The sequence below is a fragment of the Bufo bufo genome, chromosome 4 (assembly GCF_905171765.1).
Source record: "Bufo bufo chromosome 4, aBufBuf1.1, whole genome shotgun sequence".
In the NCBI taxonomy this organism is placed as follows: domain Eukaryota; kingdom Metazoa; phylum Chordata; class Amphibia; order Anura; family Bufonidae; genus Bufo; species Bufo bufo.
In genome coordinates this window covers 223,549,485-223,569,534 of record NC_053392.1, presented here as the reverse complement: position 1 = coordinate 223,569,534, position 20,050 = coordinate 223,549,485, and the positions used below count along the sequence as shown (strand labels likewise).

Sequence of the window (20,050 nt, the reverse complement as noted above, 5' to 3'; positions counted from 1 at the left end):
GGAATAATAGATGAATGGCACAACACAGCGTAGTAAAAAGATGCTCCAGAATAGTTACTGCATGATGAATGCTAGCAGTTACTAGCATACACATGTCAGGAGAGGTGGGGCACTAGTTTTTCAGCAGGACACAGACTGGCCGGGAAAAGCAGACTTCATTTTTCCCCATAACAAAATACAATTTCTATATCTTTTGCAAAATGATAACTGTTGATCCAACGGTTTTGACAACATTGACAGATCACCAGAACATTCTGCTATGTTACTATTCCCTGCAAGTTGTTTTTATTTGGGGTTTATGGGAATTTAGAAGGAAGGGAAATAAAGGAAAACATTTCACTATTACAGTAATTGAAAGCATGAAAACCAATGGTCCCAACATGTGATTGCTGCTCCCTTCACCATCAACACACTGAGTGCTGCAGTGATAAAAAAAATGAACTCATTTCTGAAGTCTTTGCAAACAGTTATCCATTCAGACATTCCGTACGCAGACTTGTGTGTGAATGGAGGCATTACGAAAGTTCTAGTAAAGGGCTCTGCTCCACAAAGCATTGCAGACATCCCACGCAGCGATTTAACCATTAGAATAGTACAGAGCCGAAACGAGTGGCTGCTACGTCATTGTGACAATCTGATAGCTGCCATTCTCTAGGGCAGGGGGCTGAGCTTCTGTAGTTGTTCTTGGCTTAGGGGGCCAGTCTGGATCGACCAACAGCTCCTGTGCTAAGTGCATGTATTTGGCTTTCGGGATCTTCTTTTTGCAGAAACATAAGGAGGACAAGAATCGCGTTGCCCAGAGATCATTTGCTTCCTATGAAACAGAAAAAAAAAGTTTTTATTAAACTGCACAATACTTGAATTTGTAACCCGCGGGAACTGTCAACGGCACAGAATATGAACAGACACCCAATACCGCAAAAATCTATATGTGGTAGTAGCACGTATCAAAACCGAGAAATAGCATTATTGAAAATCAATCAGAACCAGGAATAAACGGGTTTGTTACGTTTATTACTGTGCATTTGTTAGTAGAGTCCTGAGGAGAGACTTTATTGCAAGCGCTTACATTAGACGCAATAGCTGCTCTTCCACCAATGCAATCCCTTAAAGCCACACATCATGCACGTAAAACACATTCGCAGCCTCGATAAACGCAGATGTAGTGAAGAGATGAAGAGGCACATAGATAACAAGGCACATGACACGGCTTAGCTGCTAATGGAAGCGATAAGGGGACAACGTTGTGGCTGCCCAACACATATGAACAGTGAAGTTCCAACCTGTGGGGGGTGGGTGACCTTGTGGGACTCTCCCTGCTTGTCTCGGTTGAACACAAGTTTCCAGAGTATGATATCAAGGACGATATTCTGCGAAAAATTGTGGGTGGGTGAAGAATTAAAAGCACCAGTTCATTAGAAACATGCAGATTACATCAGATATTTAAAACAGGTCAGTACCTCTCATTAGGACACAATCACAGTGCTAAATTAACAGCCGCGTGGGAAATACTTGTGATTTTAGAAGTGTTTCAGTGCATTTCAACACGGCAGATCTGTGAAACACTTGCCAAGTGGTTTGGTATTCGAACAAGACAAATCTATAAAGATAAATGTCCACCTTCACAACCAATGCATCTATAATGGAAAATAAGCAACTTTGCAAATAGTCCTGATTAAACGTGTCTTCTCGTTCTGGGTCTACAGCTCCTATGCAGACCAATGCTTCTCCATGGACAAGGACTACAGTACAAACAAAATCCATGTGCAGTCACATTCACATTGATCTGCACCCTACCAAAAGTGGTGGAGGACGTATAAAAGTGAGCCAGGCTGCAGCATCAGACCACAATGTTGGTTTGTAGCTTGGAACCTTGCAGATACATAGGTCTGCATAGCATCTGTATACACAAAATGGTATAAAAACATTTAAAAGGGGTTTTACCACAAACCAGACTTGTTTAGTACTGGGATCACATGTAGCATACATCACAGTACAAATTATATCTATTAATGTAAAAAAAACTAAACCAAAAAATAACCTTTTGAAGAGCCTCAGTGTCCCCATGAAAATCCAGGATCTGTGCTGAAAATGTGTGTGGGCTGTGCATTTACCCTTGGGCTCGAATCCTGACCCATTCATTTCAATGGGTACGTGCACATAAGCATCGTTTTTCCCTAAACAGACCCTGACTCACTCCATATCGCTCGTGTGTTCACATATGCGCTGTGAACGCTAGCATTCTGTTCCTGCGGAGGATATGCTGGCTTTTGGTCGGACCAAAAAAACACTGCACGCAGCACTATTAGTCTGGCTGAAAGCTGGCATACAGGTATATGCCAATAAGCAGCCAGATGCCATTACATGAATAGGGCTCCGGCGGTGCACGGTAGTATCCAGCTATGCCCGATGCAGTGAACTCCAGCAGTCTGTTACTCCGCTGGCAAATATGTGAACCCAGCCTTAAGGCTCCTTTCACACTAGCGTTTCTATTTTTCGGTATTGAGATCCGTCATAGGATCTCAATACTGGAAGAAAAAACAAACGCTTCCGTTGTGTCCACATTCACTGTCAATGGAGACAAAATGTAACTGAACAGAACAGAATGCTCCAAAATGCATTCCGTTCCGTTTAGTTGCGTTCCCATACCGGAGAGAAAACCGCAGGAAGCTGCTGTTTCCTTTCAGTCATGGGATGCAATAGAAAACGGATCCGTCCCCCATTGACTTTCAATAGAGTTCATGACGGATCCGTCATTGCTATGTTACAGTTAATACAACCGGATCTGTTTATAACGGATGCAGACGGTTGTATTATCAGTAACGGAAGTGTTTTTGCTGAACGGTGCCGGATCCAGCAAAAACGCTAGTTTGAAAGTAGCCTTACATGCTCCTACTCTCCCACAATTCTCCAGGGCAGCTAGACTATAAAGCTTCTCTCAAAAAAGTTGGGGACTGAACATACCTCTTAATCCATTTTCCATTATTCCCTAAGTACTTGGGAGGAAATGTCTGCAGCATACTAGATTCCCCCAATGAGCCCCATGCAGCTGGTAAGAGGACTGCTATGGCACACGTGCAAGGGACAGAAAAATTCAAAAAAATTGGAATGCTCTGTTCTGTGTGTGTATGAATGGAGCTTGATCTGCGTATATGTGACTAACTGTACCACGTCGATGTTACTACACAGAAAGTGGGACATGGGTCAATGCGAAGAAAATAACTGCATTTCTAAATTTCATAATTTTGACCTGACTACTGAGCTCTGTTTGTGTCGGTGGAAAGATTCCTTTAATCTAGACAAGTTGCAAAGTTGCACTCCTGACATTTCTGTTTTAGAACCTACTTGCATTCCCCATAATATAACAAATCACAGATTTCTAGCAGGAACAACAGTGAAACGGCACAACGCAAAAAGGGTCCAGTATTAACTGACAACTGGGTGTTACCAGTTGGGGGTGTGTCCTTGTATATGCCGACACCGTCCAATCAGTGCTGCCAGTGTCAAACTCTTCAGGTACACACTCCATTGACAGGAAGAATGACAACACCCAGTTATTCATTTATAAGAGGAATAACAGAGGAGCCATACAACACAGTTCTAAGAAAAGATGTACCAGAATTGCTAGCTCATGGGGAATACAAGTATTTAGTAAAAACAACCAGAACAGCGGACATTGCTTCTTTAAAAACAATTTAGGGCTAGGCTGCAATGTCTGTCCGTTCACCAATCAACTTGGCAGATAATGCAATATCTCGTCACTTCATTCAGCTTTTAAAACATAGATATAGTTTCTCTCAAATTGACTTGATTTAAAAATAGAAAAATTTCAATTTTCTCTCACATATCCATTGGAAGTGATCATTTAATACTTGACAATCTGAATTATATGTATAACAGTAACAGTCTATAGAATCTTGATTTCTTCCGTATTTCAGAGAGAAACACACAAATGCCTGAAAACATTTACACGCACGACTAACAGAATACTGGCGCAATGACGCAAAACTGAAAAGAAAAGGAACATGTAAATGGTGGCAGGCATGTTAGAGGGCTAGTTCAGAATTACAAGACTACCACCACACTGGCTCACAGGTTCAATGTGGTATCGCAGACTGACCCACTCACTTCAAATCAAGCTGAGATGCACTCCCAACCCTGGGACAGATATGGCGCCATTTCTAAGGGAAGCAGCCACGCTTCTCTACTCTTAGGCAACCTCTTAAAGGACCTATAGTGTGGAGAACAACCTAGAAACTCACACTTAGGTGATCAGAGCAAAAGAAATAAAGGGACATTGGGCCAGATTTATCATTACTTTGACAGCTCACTCCACTTTCACATATGGCTAAAGTCAGTTTTAGCCAAGTCAGATTTATGATCGGCCCTTTAAGACTGTAATAAATGTGGTTTGACAGTAGCAGTTTATCCGTCAGTAAGCAGCTTTACAAAAGTCGCACATCTTTACGAAAAAGTCGCACGTTTTTATGAAAAAGTCGCATGTTCTATTAAAAAGTCTCATAAGATAAGCATGGTCCTCACTGGAGTGAAATTGGGACTTTTTTGCGACTTTTTTAAATAGTCCCAATAGTAAATCTGTCTAGAGATTCATTTACATAAGAAAACACGCCCACTTTCAGAAAACTGGCGAGCATAGTGTAGAGCAGAAAAAAGTCGCAAATTTGTGCGCAGTTTTAGCGTTTGGGACTTTTTCACTCCATTATTCTGACCTGAGCTAATGATAAATCTGGCCCATTGTGTTTACATCAGTGGGTGTCCAACTGCTAGCATCCCCACTGAGCACAACCAGAATATCCCTTTAACCACCTTGGGGTGTATGCTTTATTACCCTATAAGGTCCATTTTATTAATTAAGAAAATTTGTCTGGAGGTTCACTTTAAATTCTGTAAATTAATCTCAGCAACATCCATTGTGCCGTGCACCAAGGAGCTGTCAAGTTATACTTTTTCGGTAGATACAGCCGTAAACCTTGGAAATGGGATAGGGAGAGTCTTCTACGAACATTTTAGCTAGACGCTGCTTATACTTTTTCCTTGTACAGTAGTAAAGGTAGCTTTACACAGAGAGATAATCCGACAGATTATAGGGAATGAACGTTCCTGTGAGCGCTCATTCTTGACAATCTGCTGCAGATCACCTGATGAGTGAACTAAACGCTTGCTCATCAGGTGATCCTGTTATTCGCGCCGGCACATCAATCACCATTTCTGGCCAGCAGGTCATGCGGTCTAAACAGCGATTTGCTGCCCAGAAACAATAATTCTGTATGAGGATGAGCAATCATAATATCCATCCCTCGTCTTCGTACTGTGAAGCAGCCGACTGCTGGGAAGAAACGCTTCCTTTCCAACAATCTGCGCCCCATTGGTATGTGTACATCCACCTCAAGTTCCCTTTAGCGGATTCGTGTCACAGGTCATCATCATCCATGGAAAGCTTTTCGACATTACCATTAGAACGGTCTTCGGAGATGGGACATAACCACACAGTTCACATTATAAAAGGCTGTTAGCATAAAAAGACTGATTATTAATATTTCTATGGCCAATAAAATGTATTGTAACACCCAGCAATTTCTACTACAGGGAATACACTATTACAAGTAGGAGCAAGACAAGCCATCACTCAAGTAACCAGCATAGCACAAACGGACCACTTCTGACACGGCCAGCCAGGCTCCATCTGTCTGTCTGTTTGCAGACTGACGTTTTCACATGCCTATTAGATACATGGATGCAATACAATACAGGATGGTGCTGCAGTACATGAAAGCAATGGGTATCGTGCAATATGCAGCATGCCTCACAGCAGCAGGGCTGTGGAGTCAGTACACGAATGGTCCGACTACTCTATTTTATCCTTCATAAATAATTAGTAATAACAAATCTCCTGTAGTAAAATGGTAATATCAGGCTTTTTTTCACCATCATATCAGTAATCAGGCTGCTCGGATAGAACATAAAGCAGACTTGTTGGAATACAATTTCTGAACAAATAACAAAACAAACAAATAACTTAAAGCCTCTCTCCTTCTGTACCAGTCTGTAACTCGTCTTGTTCATGCTTAGTACAATTGTCTGTATTATGTATGTATACCTCTTCTCATATGTACAGCGCTGTGGAATGAATGGCGCTTAAATAATAGATAATAATAAAAGGGAAAGTGTCACCTAGAAAACACATGGCTGCATAGGGATGAAGGCAGCGAGACGATATAGACCTCTACTGTACTTGTCAATGGTCGGAATTATGTAAAAAATGCTTTTTATTGCTGCTTTGACGGGTCAAAGAGGTGTGAATAAGGAATTCCCATATTGAAGACATGGCCACAGGGCTCTCTCCGGCCTCTTCATACCAACCTGTGGACACCAGGAAGTTGGAGAAAACCAAAGCGGCGGAGTTACTCAACTTGGTAACTCCCTTTGACTTAGTTGCACAAATGGCGTAGCCCTGGAAGCTATGCTGTTTTACCGAACTCTCTACGGCCTCCTGGCATCCCCGGGTTGGGACAGAGGCTGGAAAGAGCCCGGTGGACATGTTTTTCAAAACAGCAACACTCCTTTAAGTGCCCCGGCCTAACACCTCTCTCCACCCTCTCCCTTCCTGGTTGATAGAGCTCTCCAAGCCCTGCTGAAAACCTGTGTGTAACATCAGTAACAGAGAGAGATAGCTTACTGTTCAGTGACTGTGCGCAATCCATAGCAAGCGGTATCTCTGTCACTGAGGGCACATGCGCAGGTTTTCAGCAGGGTTCAGAGAGCAAAGAGACCGTGCAGGCCGGGGCACTTCAGTGCCTCATTCATGTCTCTTTGACCCTTCACAATGAAGTAAAGTAAGGTTGCAGCCATGGACAAGTACAATAAAGGTAAGGGTAGACGTACTGCTTCTGTGGCTATGTAGCCATGTCACCAGTTTTGTACGTGTTTTCTAGGCAAGAGTTTCCTATTTTCCCTTTCAATTCCTGTAAGTAAATAGGTCATAACTGGAAAACCTTGTTATGCTTTTAATAATAAGAAATATATGAAATTGTCCTCAGAAAAAGTATTGCCTTACTCAGATTCTCCTCCATGGATGCCCCGAGGGCAGAGAACAACATCTCTACTACTCTCTGTTGGTGGCAAAGCAGTGACCACACGGGCAACATCTCTGACAATAAAATAAGAGCCTTAGATTGATAGAACATAAATATATTTCATTATTAACATTTCTAAACTTCCTAAGAACGTAAATTATACAATATTAATAGATTATTTTTTTATTTTTTTTAAACTGTATCCAAAATCTTTTTTCCGATTCCAACTCCACAGCCCTGCGCAGCTGTAAATGTAAATGCTCTGCAATCAGTACATGTGTAGAACAATGGGGCAGATCTCTCAAACTGTCTAAGGGCTTAGTTCACAAGAAGCTGCAATTTTTTCAATCTGAGCACCACAGACCAGTTCACGGATGGATTTGCCCTATGGAATGCAGCTATACCACGAGTGGACACTGAGGTTCCCAGCAGAGTCTGTGTGGACACTGAGCTAACAAAATACATTACATGTTCTTTCTTGGTGCGATCACGGCTGTAAACTGCAGCGCAGCCTCGCACTGAAAATAATGGGAGACGGACCCAGCACAGCTGCCGGCGGCTTTTTGGTAGGGAATGCTCACCATATTCTGCCAGCAAAAGACTAAAGGGCCTAAAGGAACAGTCCATAGCAACCAATAGTAGCTCAACTTTCATTTTTCATGAGCAGAATATGAAATGAAAGCTGTGCAGCCGATTTTTTGCTGTGGGCAACAAAGACAGATTTCCCTGTAGACAGTTTCATAAATCTCCTCATTATCTTTGCCTCCTTTTGCGGTCACGATCAGCTGAAAGTTTCTCGAATGGTTTTCAGTCAAATGCTTTCTTATTAAGATAATCATACGTATAAAAAATAGAAAGTAAAAAAAAACATTTCATCTCAAACCACCCCCTAAAAGCATTCTGGTCCTCCCCCAGAATCCCTACTTCTGCTGTGATTGATAAGCTGCTCAATTCCCATATCTTTGTGAGAACACTACATGCTAGGGTCTTCTGTTTCAGTGCCATTTGAAGGTTAGAAGAAGACGACAGGTGTTGGAGACATAGCCAAGAAGTGGTCGAAAACTACACGCAAGACAACAGTTGTCTAATAACTGAAAAATGTATTGTCAATTGTCAATGCCCACACAAGTATGCAGCTTCATCTGAAAAACCATGCAACCAGCCATTAAAGTGGTTGTCTCACATCACGAGTTTAGGGCTTTCTGCGCTGTGTGTGTGTGGGGGGGGAGAAGAGTGTTGGTGGGGTTTCTGGTGGTTAAGAGTGATTTACGGCCGCTTGCCTGTGCATGCACGCTCCCGAGACTGCTAGTGAATTATTTTCAGCGCTGGTAGTAGCCTCCCTAGCTGTGTAGAACAGCTCTCAGCCTACTGCGTGCGCCCTGGAGCAGATATGGGGCGGCTGGGACAGGAGCTGCCGCACATGTGTGCCTATCAATCAATGTACAAATCTATTAAAAAACATGGCAGTTTGCATAGCTGTGCCCGCCATGTGCTCCCACCTAAAGATGTTGTGTAAAAATAGCCATGAACATCAAATGTCATGACAACACAAAACCAGTAAAAAGTACTAACAGGAAAAATATCACACAAAACATACACAATTTTAACGTACACTAAAGGGCAATTCATGTATCTTCTCCAGCAGATCTCATTTGAGTTCTGCCTCAGAAACAGACTAAGGCCTCATGCCCTTGGTCTGCAAAATACGGATACCCTCCGTGTACACTTCATATATTTCTCCCTCCCATCACTAGAAATGGCTATTCTTGCCTGCAAAATGGACAAGAATAGGACATGTTCAATAATTTGTGGAACGGACATATGGATGTGGACAGCACACTGATGACATTTGTGTGCTGTCCATTGTTTTTTGTAGACCCATAGAAATGGATGGGTCTGTGTTATCTGCATAAAATGCTGATGGCACACGGATGGAAAAATCCATTCATGCACCTAAGGCTACTTTCAACACTGGCGTTTCTAGGTCCGTTTGTGAGATCCGTTTCAGGGCTCTCACAAGCGGCCCAAAACGGATCAGTTTTGCCCCAATGCATTCTGAATGGATAAGGATCCGCTCAGAATGCATCAGTTTGCCTCCGTTCAGCCTCCATTCCGCTCTGGAGGCGGACAACAAAACGCTGCTTGCAGCGTTTTGATGTCTGCCTGACGATGCAGAGCCAAACGTATCCGCCCTGACTTCACTGACACAATATGGTGCAACTGAAAACGTATCCGCCTCCCATTGACTTTCAGTGTAAGTCAAAACGGATCCGTTTGCATTATCATGAACAAAATGCAATGCAAACAAATGGTAATGCAAACGGATCCGTTCTGAACGGATACAATCGTTTGCATTATAGATGCGGATCCCTCTGTGCAGATACCAGACGGATCCGCACCTAACGCAGGTGTGAAAGTAGCCTTAATCAGAAACCTTGGGCAGCAAGCATGATGTTACTGGTCTGAATATTGTGCCCGCAAAATGAGTGCCTCACCGTATATAGATTTATTGGTTAATGCCATAGGCTCCATTCAGACGTCCGTACGAATGGTCCGGATACGTTCCGCAATTATGCGGAACGGGTGCGGACCCTTTCATTTTCAATGGGGCTGGCAAAGATGCGGACAGCACACAGTGTGCTGGCCACATTCGCACTTCCAGTCTGTGGCTCCGCAAAAAAATAGAACATGTCCTATTCTTGTCCGTAATAGCGGACAAGAATAGGCATTTTCTATTATAGTGCTGACCATGTGCACATGGCCGGTGTCCGTGTTTTGAGGATCCGCAATTTGCGGATCCGCAAAACACTTACGGACGTGTGAATGGACCTATAGACTGGCACAAGTCACAACATTATTTTTCTTAATAAAATTCGAACTACATAGACTGGATAATTTTGTTTATAAGCCTGATAGATGTCACACAAAAAAGCCCTACGCCTCATGCACACAGATGTGATTCTTGGGCCATAAAAAAAGAAGAAAAAAAAAGTTTCCTTGAAAAACATCTTCTGTATGCATTCCGTGTTTTCAACAGAAAGGGCTATAATCTGCAAAAATGGACAAAAAACGAGATTTTTGTGAAACTCACCTGTAAAATCTCTTTCTCGCGGGGTTCATTGGGGGACACAGGACCGTGGGTATAGCCCCAATGAACCCCGCGAGAAAGAGATTTTACAGGAGAGTTTCACAAAAATCTTGTTTTCTCGCTGGTATCATTGGGGGACACAGGACCGTGGGACGTCCTAAAGCAGTCCACGGGGAGGGAACAAATCACATGCCCCTGGAGAAACAAACGCCCTCGAGGATGCGTAACTCACTGCCGCCTGCAAGAATTTGCTGCCTGGAACAGTATCCGCCGGTGCCTAGGAAGGCACCCGGTAAGACTTGATGAACGTGTGCCCGGAAGACCAAGATACTGCCTTCCACACTGGAAACTACTGCATGAAGGAGATGGACCCGAGCAGCGCCGACCGCTGGTCGGGTGGGCCAAGACTCAGCTGGGCGTTGCCTACCCGAGGGCAAATGCCCGAGCAACTGTTGAACGGATCCATCTGGAAAAACAGCCTTTGGAGGCCGTCAGCCTTGACAAGGACCCCAGGATAAGAATTGGTAGAAGTCCGTAGGGCTGTAAGCGCTAGTCAAGGACAAGCAAGCTCAGAGGCCAAATCACATGGCTGATGGAGAGCTCGGTTCGTGTACTACGAGGGAGAAGAAGAGAAACCCATGTCTGTGAGGTGTGGAAAGGCGACCACCTTCTGCGAAAAAAGAGGATCCTGGACGGAACACTGCCCTATGTTCATACTTAATGAAAAAATACGTACAAGAAAGGCGTATCAACTCAGAAAAAAAAATAAAAATAAAAAATAACGCCACCAAACAGCTGGCTCCTGGCCGCAGCTGTGGAAGTAGAACTAAAAGGCCAAGTCCGTAGGATTCACCTCTGGTCAGAGAACGCCCCCTAGGGAGCGGAATATTGGTAGACCAATGCCCTTATAGCCATAGAGGCTGGTGGTGAGATTTCTAGTGAGAGAAGCTGCCTGATAATCACTTAAGAAAAAAACGCCTGAGCCAGGCGTGCCCCACTACAGGCCAAAGTATCAATACCACACGGGAAAGGTAAAGTAAAGCCAATGTGAGCACCGCTAGTGATGGGAAGCCCCGTCAGTGACTATATTTCAACAAAGCGGCAACGATGCCTGGAAGGGCAGATGAGTGGAACAAAGATGAGAGAAAAACTCTTGCCGGGTGAAGTTTGACTACGCTCCACCCTTCTTGGTAAGGCTCTCAGTCCACCCCCGGAATGAGCAGTGAAAGAACAACCACCATTGGCTTGAGGTGACGTAGATATCACCGACATCTGAAGAGAGGTAGCACCAATAGCGTCACGGTATGACTACTAGAATCCAGGTCCCGCTTAGAACGGCAATCTAGTGTTGACGAGTGTCGCAGGGACTGATCTACCTAGTAGAACGCACTCAAAAAGTAGGTGCCACTCACTGTAGTCTTCAACAAAAGATTATGTCTTTATTGTTCACAAACAATACTCTGCGACGCGTTTCGGCTCACATCAAGAGCCTTTCTCAAACATATGGATTAGATGTGGCAGAAGGACAACAGTTGTCAGAGCCACGGACCCTTATTGGTAGTAAACCAGAAAGAGGCCAGAACTAAAGCCCATTCCCATGTGAGACTGGAGCTCTACAGCGTCTAATGGTGATGCGATACTCCGCCTGAAGGGAGGCCCTACAAGGGAAGTCCCAAGAGTAATGCTCACGCCATACTCCAGCCGAGGAGTAGGCCACACCGTAGAGGTCACTGATTCTCGTGTTAGAGGAATCCGTTGCCTGACGAAAGAACTGTGCAGAAGGAACCTTAGCATGTAATGGTGACTCAAACACCCCTCGTGCGGTAGAGGTTACCGCATGCTCCGCCAGCGTGGACATGAGGGGAAGGCCTGAGAACATCCAGTAGAATTTCATGTATCAAGCTGGCCCAGTTAGTAGAGCTAACCTTAAACCCTCCACCTGACAAGGGCGCTGAACAGGAGCAACTGCCGAATTAGTACCAGGGTAGAACCCCTACCTGAGGGGGGCTGTCTCGCTACCGCGACTAGGAGCATCTAGCCCTAGCATGAAGACTACCCTGCGAAGGAGAAGCCGTTGTAGTAGCCACTGCAGATTGCCAGCATAACGTCCTCACCTAGATAAGGATGAGTGGTGGACGAAGCATCCGGAGTCGGTGGAATATTCTGCTTGCTGGATCTTGACCACCGAACTCTGTGCAGTGTGACTGACCCGAACGGTGGAGTGCTCATGGGGATGGGGAGTCTCTAGGACACCTAAGGCTGGGTGACACCCCTGAGAGCACAAAGGCCGACATTTTTGTGTCTCCAATAAGCGCATGAAGAAAAGAGGGATATAGTATTGGAGTGTCCATATTATCCCGTGGCAGTATACATATGCCACTAGATGAGAATATCAGGCACCAGCGGTACCGACTGTTGCCACGGACCCCTGTGAAGGAAACCAAGGCCTCTAGATTCGTGGCGTAGCTGAAATACAGCATGCAAAGATGCATAGTGATCCCCCCGTTACTAGATCGTTTGTAGAGGGTAATGCCATAGGAAGTATGTGATGGCAAATGGGAGATGGAATAGTAACCAACGGAAGCGCAATCCCCGGGTTAGGGAAGGGGGTAGCGTGATAGTCAGAACCGCAATCTACAGAAGTGTAATTACCCACCCAATGGAGGGGGAAAAATCTACGGCAAGCACTGCGCCCAGTGGCAGTGCAAACGCTTTACCTATGATCGGGAGTAACATATCCAGTAAGTATTGTAACCCGAGGTAGTGCAAATACATCACCCATCGAAGGGGGTAACGCACCTAGCAGGAACTTGCATATGACGAGTTCTGTACTCTGTGGGAAGTGCCATCATCCCACCCCAGAAAGGGTGTAATGCGTACGTAAAACTGCGACAGCAGTGAGAATGCCATAATGCCACCTATACAAAAGGTTAATGTATGCTGACGATACTGAGCCCAGTGGAACTTCAATTCCGCCACTCACAGAACGAGGGCACCTATGGCTGGCATTGAGGCCAATGCTAGTGAGGTCAGTCCACCTCAGGAGGAGGTAATACCCAAATTAAGCACTGTATCTAGTGGAAGTGTAAGTAGTGCCTAAGGAAGGGGTTAATGCATACACCAGAACCAGAAAATTAATCCGGATTCATGTCAGAGTCCAAATAAATGTCCTGCTTCGGCTCGCTCGTGCGCAGTTCCACCTCTCAGCCTCTAGCCCAGGGCTGTTGCAGGCTGTGGCGGTGTTGACAGAAGAACCAAACTACCCGGAGGTGGAATGGAACTAAAGGTCTGCTTACTGATTGCGCAGACGGTGCTCTATTAACCAAACGACCCAGGAGGGTGGGTTGGGAGCTTCCAGAGGTCCTCCGCTGAGTTGCGCAGGAGGAGAAACTCAAACGGACGCCCCCGGAGGGTGGATAGGAAGTTAGTTATCCTCAACTGGATTTGCGCAGTTGTAGTATTATTAACCAACCGGCCTTAGAGGGCGGATTGGGATCCTCCAGATGTACCCCACTGGACTTTGCAGTTGGAGCATTATCAACCAAACGACCCGGAAGGCGGATTGGGGACTCTTCGGATGTACTCCACTGGATTTACGCAGTTGGAGAATTATCAACCCAACAGCCCAGAGGGCGGAATAGGAATCCCTCAGATGTACTCCACTGGATTTGCGCAGTTGGGGCATAATCAACCAAACGGCCTCAGAGGGCGGATTGGGATCCTCCAGATGTACCCCACTGGAGTCACGCAGTTGGAGCATAATCAACCAAACGGCCCGGAGGGCGGAATGGGAATCCCTCCGATGTACTCCACTGGATTTGCGCAGTTGGAGCATAATCAACCAAACGGCCCGGAGGGCGGAATGGGAATCCTTCAGATGTACTCCACTGGATTTGCGCAGTTGGATCATAATCAACCAAACGGCCTCAGAGGGCGGATTGGGATCCTTCAGATGTACCCCACTGGAGTCACGCAGTTGGAGCATAATCAACCAAACGGCCCGGAGGGCGGAATGGGAATCCCTCAGATGTACTCCACTGGATTTGCGCAGTTGGAGCATAATCAACCAAATGGCCTCAGAGGGCGTATTGGGATCCTCCAGATGTACTCCACTGGATTTATGCAGTTGGAGCATAATCAACCAAACGGCCCGGAGGGCGGAATGGGAACCCCTCAGATGTACTCCACTGGATTTGCGCAGTTGGAGCATAATCAACCAAACTGCCTCAGAGGGCGGATTGGGATCCTCCAGATGCACCCCACTGGATTCGTGCAGTTGGAGCATGGATTTTGTGGACTGAGGAGGGCAGGATTTGTTGCGCATAATTTTTTATTTTTTTTTTGGTGAGGACCTAACCTCATATGGAGAGGTCAGGAAGGGCTGTATACCGCAATATTAAGGCTCATTGCGCCTGCAGTAAGAGACCTAGGGTAAACAGGGGCCTGAAAAAGGTGGCTGTGCAGGAAGGGTTAACCCTGCTCAGAGGACCGGAGCGGAGCTCAGCGGGCACCTGGAGGAGGAGGGACAGCTAGACGGGGAGGATTCGCGCCTAAAGGACGAACCCGCCCCCTCCATAATAGGAATGAAAGTTGCGGCCTAGTAGGCCGCAAAGCCGGGACATAAAGTTTGGCGCACAGCCGAGCGGGCGGTACTGCCGGCCGGCTACCACAGAGGGACTCAGAGTAACCGCCGATACCCCCTCCAGATCAGTGGGCAGATGTGTCCACCTGCTGCGGGAACCCATCCCATGGCCGCAAAAAAACTGTACGGGCTGAGTTCCGGTAGGCCCGGAGAGAAGCCGGGGCCTAAATTTTTGGCGCCGGCCGAGTGAATAGCCGGCCGGGAAGTGGAGTGACCGGAGCGGCGCTCTCAAGCGCCGTGGTTGAACACCGGCCGCGGGTGCTCACCCCGCAGGCCGTATAACGTGCCGGCTACTACATTGGGGCCTGAGGTAATGTGGGGCCCTCATGAAGAAAAAGTCCTCCATCTTATGAGGTGACCGAGGTGACCAAGGGGAAGGGGGGGGGGGGGGGGGGCTGAGGTACTTACCCAATGAGGACTACTCACCCCATCTTCATCCTCTTCTCTTCACCCTTTCTCAGAGTACCAGAAGGGTCACCTCTTCAGCCGCTGGCACCCGAAGTGGCAGGGGACTGGAATGGCGGAGGGTCTCGCCGGATTCAGGTGACCCCTTTGGCTGGCGGGAAGCAGGGGAGCTGGGCTGCCCTCGTCCACTTTTGTTTCTTGGGGAGGGCGAGCGGTGAGGGATTCTGACACCGGCCTTGCTCCCGGGGTAGACAGAGTGGCCAGGCGACTCTGTTTCCCCAAACCTAAAAAAGGAAAAAGATAAAATAATAAAAGTAAGCTGCCCTGCAAAAGCAGGGAGGTCTGCCTCCTACGACACTAAGCTAAAAACTGATATGCTCTCTCCAGGCTGGAGGGGGTATAGCCTGCAGGGGAGGAGTTATCACTTTTCAGCCTAGTGTCGCCTCCTAGTGGCAGCAGCAAGCTATACCCACGGTCCTGTGTCCCCCAATGATACCAGCGAGAAATAGGATCTGCATTGCAACTTTCAAATCAGGCAGACAGATCCATTAAAAAACAAAAAACAAACTGATGTATGAACAGCCCCACTGAGTTATATGGGTGCATGTACTGTCCAGCTATACAAATGTGTTCCTATTTTTCAAGCATCAGTGCTTTTCTCAAACATTTCATTTCTGTACTTTTACCTTTTTTTTGCACTTTCATAAGGACACTACACAGATCCTAATCACCATTGGAACCGATGTACGCAAAAGATCCACACATACATATCACTATGCTGGCCAGTTAAAATGTGGACCCCCCCCCCTCTGGATTCACACCTTTAGAGTTTTCCCTAATGGTGTTCATTACACAACCTCACCATTTTCCAGATGTGTGCATGCTGTGAATATAAACATTCTTTTTTTTACATCCAGAGGTTAAAGTCTGGACAGATTTTGTGCTACTGACCCTGCATGGCTTGTTACGTTCTCTTTTCTATGGGACCTCGCACTTGTGTGAGACCTCGCACTTGTGTGAGCTGCACAAGGTCAATATAGGTTTTTTAAGACTGACAGGAAAAGACAAGTTCCCACAAAATGACAGCAAGCAATTAACCTTTAAATCTTTGCCTAACTAGTATGGCAAAGAAAATATATCATATTGCCTAAAACATTCTTAGGACTTACCTCAACCAAAATGGAAGTAAGTGCGTTTCCAATAATAATGAAGACCATCACAATGCGCCATTTCATTGGAACACAGACCAACTGCAAGAATAAAACGCAATAGTTAAAAACTCCATTAAGTACCTTCCACTGTATACGTATAGAGTAGAGTAGGGATCAGCAACCTTCGGCACTCCAGCTGCTGTGATACTGCAACTCCCAGCATGCACTGCTTTTATAACTACCATAGAAGTGAAAGGAGGATTCTGGGAGTTGAAGTTTTAAAACAGCTGGAGTGGCAGAGGTTGCTGATCCCTGAAGTAGAGACCATAGGGTTGTGTAGAGTATACGTAAACGTACTACATAAGTTATTAATATATCTTACCTCTAAGAAGTTGTCAACAGATTCAATTGGATACAGCATGAAGAATGATATTAAGGCATAAAGAGCCAATACAGAAATTACAAAAAGATCTAAAGGAAGAAAGAAGACCAGAGACTTAAGTAATTTACATTAGTATGCAATGGATATTCTGCAGAAAACTTATCTAGCTCTAGTCTAACACTGGCAAATAATAAAACAATATAAAAGCAGGTTAGACATGAAACATACTGTACAGAGTTTCACAGTATACTGAACATGGGACACGTACAATTTTTGTAGCTAGGCTGGCGAAAAGGTTTTCCTTTTGAGAATGCAACTGCCACAATGAGGTACTGGAAGCTGGACACATAGAAGAGAGTGGTGTTTTCATAGTTTCTGATGTTGTGCTCATCATGATTAGTGTCATTTTGATGGTGATCATCCATGGAGACATTACATGCACTGAAATGCAGAAGAAAAAAAAACAATAGAACTGGAAGCATAAAATGATGAACTCCTCTCAAATTTGTTCACTTTCAGACTTCACTCACTTGCTGCTGGCGGTCCAGACCTCGTACCAGGGCTCTTGTTTTACCAACATGAAAGCCATGGTCTGAAATGTCAAGCAAATAACGATTTGGGAGAGGACAGAAAAGAGAAGGGGTCCCGAGATGAGACCAGAGGGAGGTCTTTGTGCAACCAAGTCTTTCCAGGCTGGGTTTAAACTCACTGGAAAATAAATAAAAGGGAGTATTAAATCATTGCCACATACATTTCACTATAACAAAGGTGACGGCTGTAAAATATTTTACAAGTCCCCTGGATAACAGTGTGATTGGTGCAGTCTTATAGCTAGGTGACACAGTGGTCATATAGTCCCACTTCCACCCCTGACACGCAGGAAATGTCTGGAGATCCCTGCCTAGGCAATCACTGGCCACAGCAGTGACCTACATCAGCCAGTAATTAGCTGAACTGGCATCTCGAGGCATTTCCTGTGTGTCCGGGTCTGATCGGGGACAGAGATGAGCAGAGACTTGGCAAAGAGAGAATTGGGGGGTAAAATAGGTGAGGGAGACTACCCATGCTTCTATTTCGTTATCCCACTCTGAGACATTTTTTATAATTCTCTCTCCCCTGAACATCCCCTTTATAAAAAAAAAAAAAAGAACCAAAATGAAAACTGCAGCACAAAGAAAACAAACAAAAAAAAATACTTGAATGTGAAACATACAGTATATTGCATGCACTGTAAGAGAATCATCCAAAGCCAGTGTCACTTCCTGATTAGCTCTGTTCGTTTTAAGGGGCTAGACCAGCAATGCACATGCAGTCACTGCTGTGTTCTTTCACTCTTGTTTTTCTGTTGGTCTTTCATTACTAAGCCTGTCACACAACTCCAGTTTTATACTGGGAAACCACATTGCCTACGCTCCCAGAACTTCCTGTGACCTCCTTTTTCATTGTTGGTTCTGATGGATACTTTTCTGTGCACACTTGGCAGCAGCAGTCATTCAGCCGAGCAGGAGATGTGGTCCATGAAGAGAGCAATGTGGGCATTGTAGCTCAGATGAAAGGGTGGAGCAGAACAGACACCAACGCTTCCTCTTTTTGTGGCTGAGGATTAGATTCATATATTTTTCTTCACATCGTTCTCCTAACAGCTCCATTGTCCTCATCTTTGTGCAACACTAATGTTATTGCTCGAACCATTCTTCTTCTTAGGACGGGCTAATGTGCAGCTTGGCTACAAAAACTAGACGACCACCCACTGCTCTTCAGAAGGCAGATAAAAAGAGGAGGAGCAGCAGCAGCTCTGGAGGTCTGAAGTATAAGTGTGTGGGACTCCGCTTAGGGCTCTTTCACACCTGCGTTCTTTTCTTCCGGCATAGAGTTCCGTCGTCGGGGCTCTATGCCGGAAGAATCCTGATCAGTTTTATCCTAATGCATTCTGAATGGAGAGAAATCCGTTCAGGATGCATTTTTTGACCGGAGAAAATACCGCAGCATGCTGCGCTTTTTGCTCCGGTCAAAAATCCTGAACACTTGCCGCAAGGCCGGATCCGGAATTAATGCCCATTGAAAGGCATTTATCCGGATCCGGCCTTAAGCTAAACGTCGTTTCGGCGCATTGCCGGATCCGACGTTTAGCTTTTTCAGAGTGGTTACCATGGCTGCCGGGACGCTAAAGTCCTGGCAGCCATAGTAAAGTGTAGTGGGGAGCGGGGGAGCAGTATACTTACCGTCCGTGCGGCTCCCCGGGCGCTCCAGAGTGACGTCAGGGCGCCCCACGTGCATGGATGACGTGTCGCATGGATCACGTCATCCATGCGCATGGATAACGTCATCCATGCGCATGGGGCGCTCTGATGTCATTCTGGAGCGCCCCGGGAGCCGCACGGACTGTAAGTATACTGCTCCCCCGCTTCCCACTACTACTATGGCAGCCAGGACTTTAATAGAGTCCTGGCTGCCATAGTAACACTGAACGCATTTTGAAGACGGATCCGTCTTCAAATGCTTTCAGTTCACTTGCGTTTTTCCGGATCCGGCGGGCACCTCCGGCAAATGGAGTGCACGCCGGATCCGGACAACGCAAGTGTGAAAGAGCCCTTATAAGTCTATGGGGAGTTATGAAATGTAAAATACACACAGACTATAAAGGAGAGTGCGGATCATGTGTGGCTGACTCTCGAGGCTTCTTCTACTCTTACTACATAATTACACTGGAAATAGGGTTGTCACGATACCATAAAAAAGGTTTTGCGATTCTTGATACCACGCAAAAAAATAAAATACCACCAAAGCCACGTGCATTCCGCATTTTATGAAATGTCCCGCCAATAATCGAGCAGTCCTATCCCATATTTTTTTTTTGGGGGGGGGGGGGGGGGGGGGGGCGGCGACAAGGTGACTAAATAAAAACCATGCGATTCGCCATTTATTTTTTCTGTTACGGCGTTTTTCTGTTTTAATAGTTTGGACTTTTTGGACGTGGCAATATGTAATAGGTTTATTTATTGTTCATATATTTTATATGTAAAATTGGTAAAGGGGGTGATTTATACTTAATATTCTGGTGTTTGTATTTTTTCTACCTTTTTTATTTTACTTTTAATTTACTACAGTCCTGACCACTTCAAAAATGGCAAAAAATCATATTTAGCATGGGTGAATCTTAACAAGGTTCCAAGTAGAGCTTCAACATGCAATAAGAAGAAATGGGAGTGAGACAAAACATTTTTTGAGCATTCAATTTAATGAAAACAACGAATAAACTGAAACAGGCTGTTTTTCAGCTGATCAAAA

General features: G+C 45.4%; 1 protein-coding gene across 1 annotated transcript in view; it reads right to left on the bottom strand.

Annotated features, from left to right (window-relative positions):
* Positions 1–306: 306 nt before the first annotated feature.
* Positions 307–20,050, bottom strand: part of ATP13A3 (ATPase 13A3) — a 201,444-nt gene continuing 181,700 nt past the window's right edge. Inside the window, exons 28-33 of the mRNA XM_040428333.1 lie at positions 17,293–17,470; positions 17,031–17,203; positions 16,763–16,851; positions 16,399–16,479; positions 1,284–1,370; positions 307–814 (exon numbers count right to left, since the gene is read on the bottom strand). Of these exons, the coding sequence (XP_040284267.1) occupies positions 617–814; positions 1,284–1,370; positions 16,399–16,479; positions 16,763–16,851; positions 17,031–17,203; positions 17,293–17,470 (806 nt within the window). The 3' untranslated portion in view covers positions 307–616. The remainder of the gene's footprint in view (positions 815–1,283; positions 1,371–16,398; positions 16,480–16,762; positions 16,852–17,030; positions 17,204–17,292; positions 17,471–20,050) is intronic.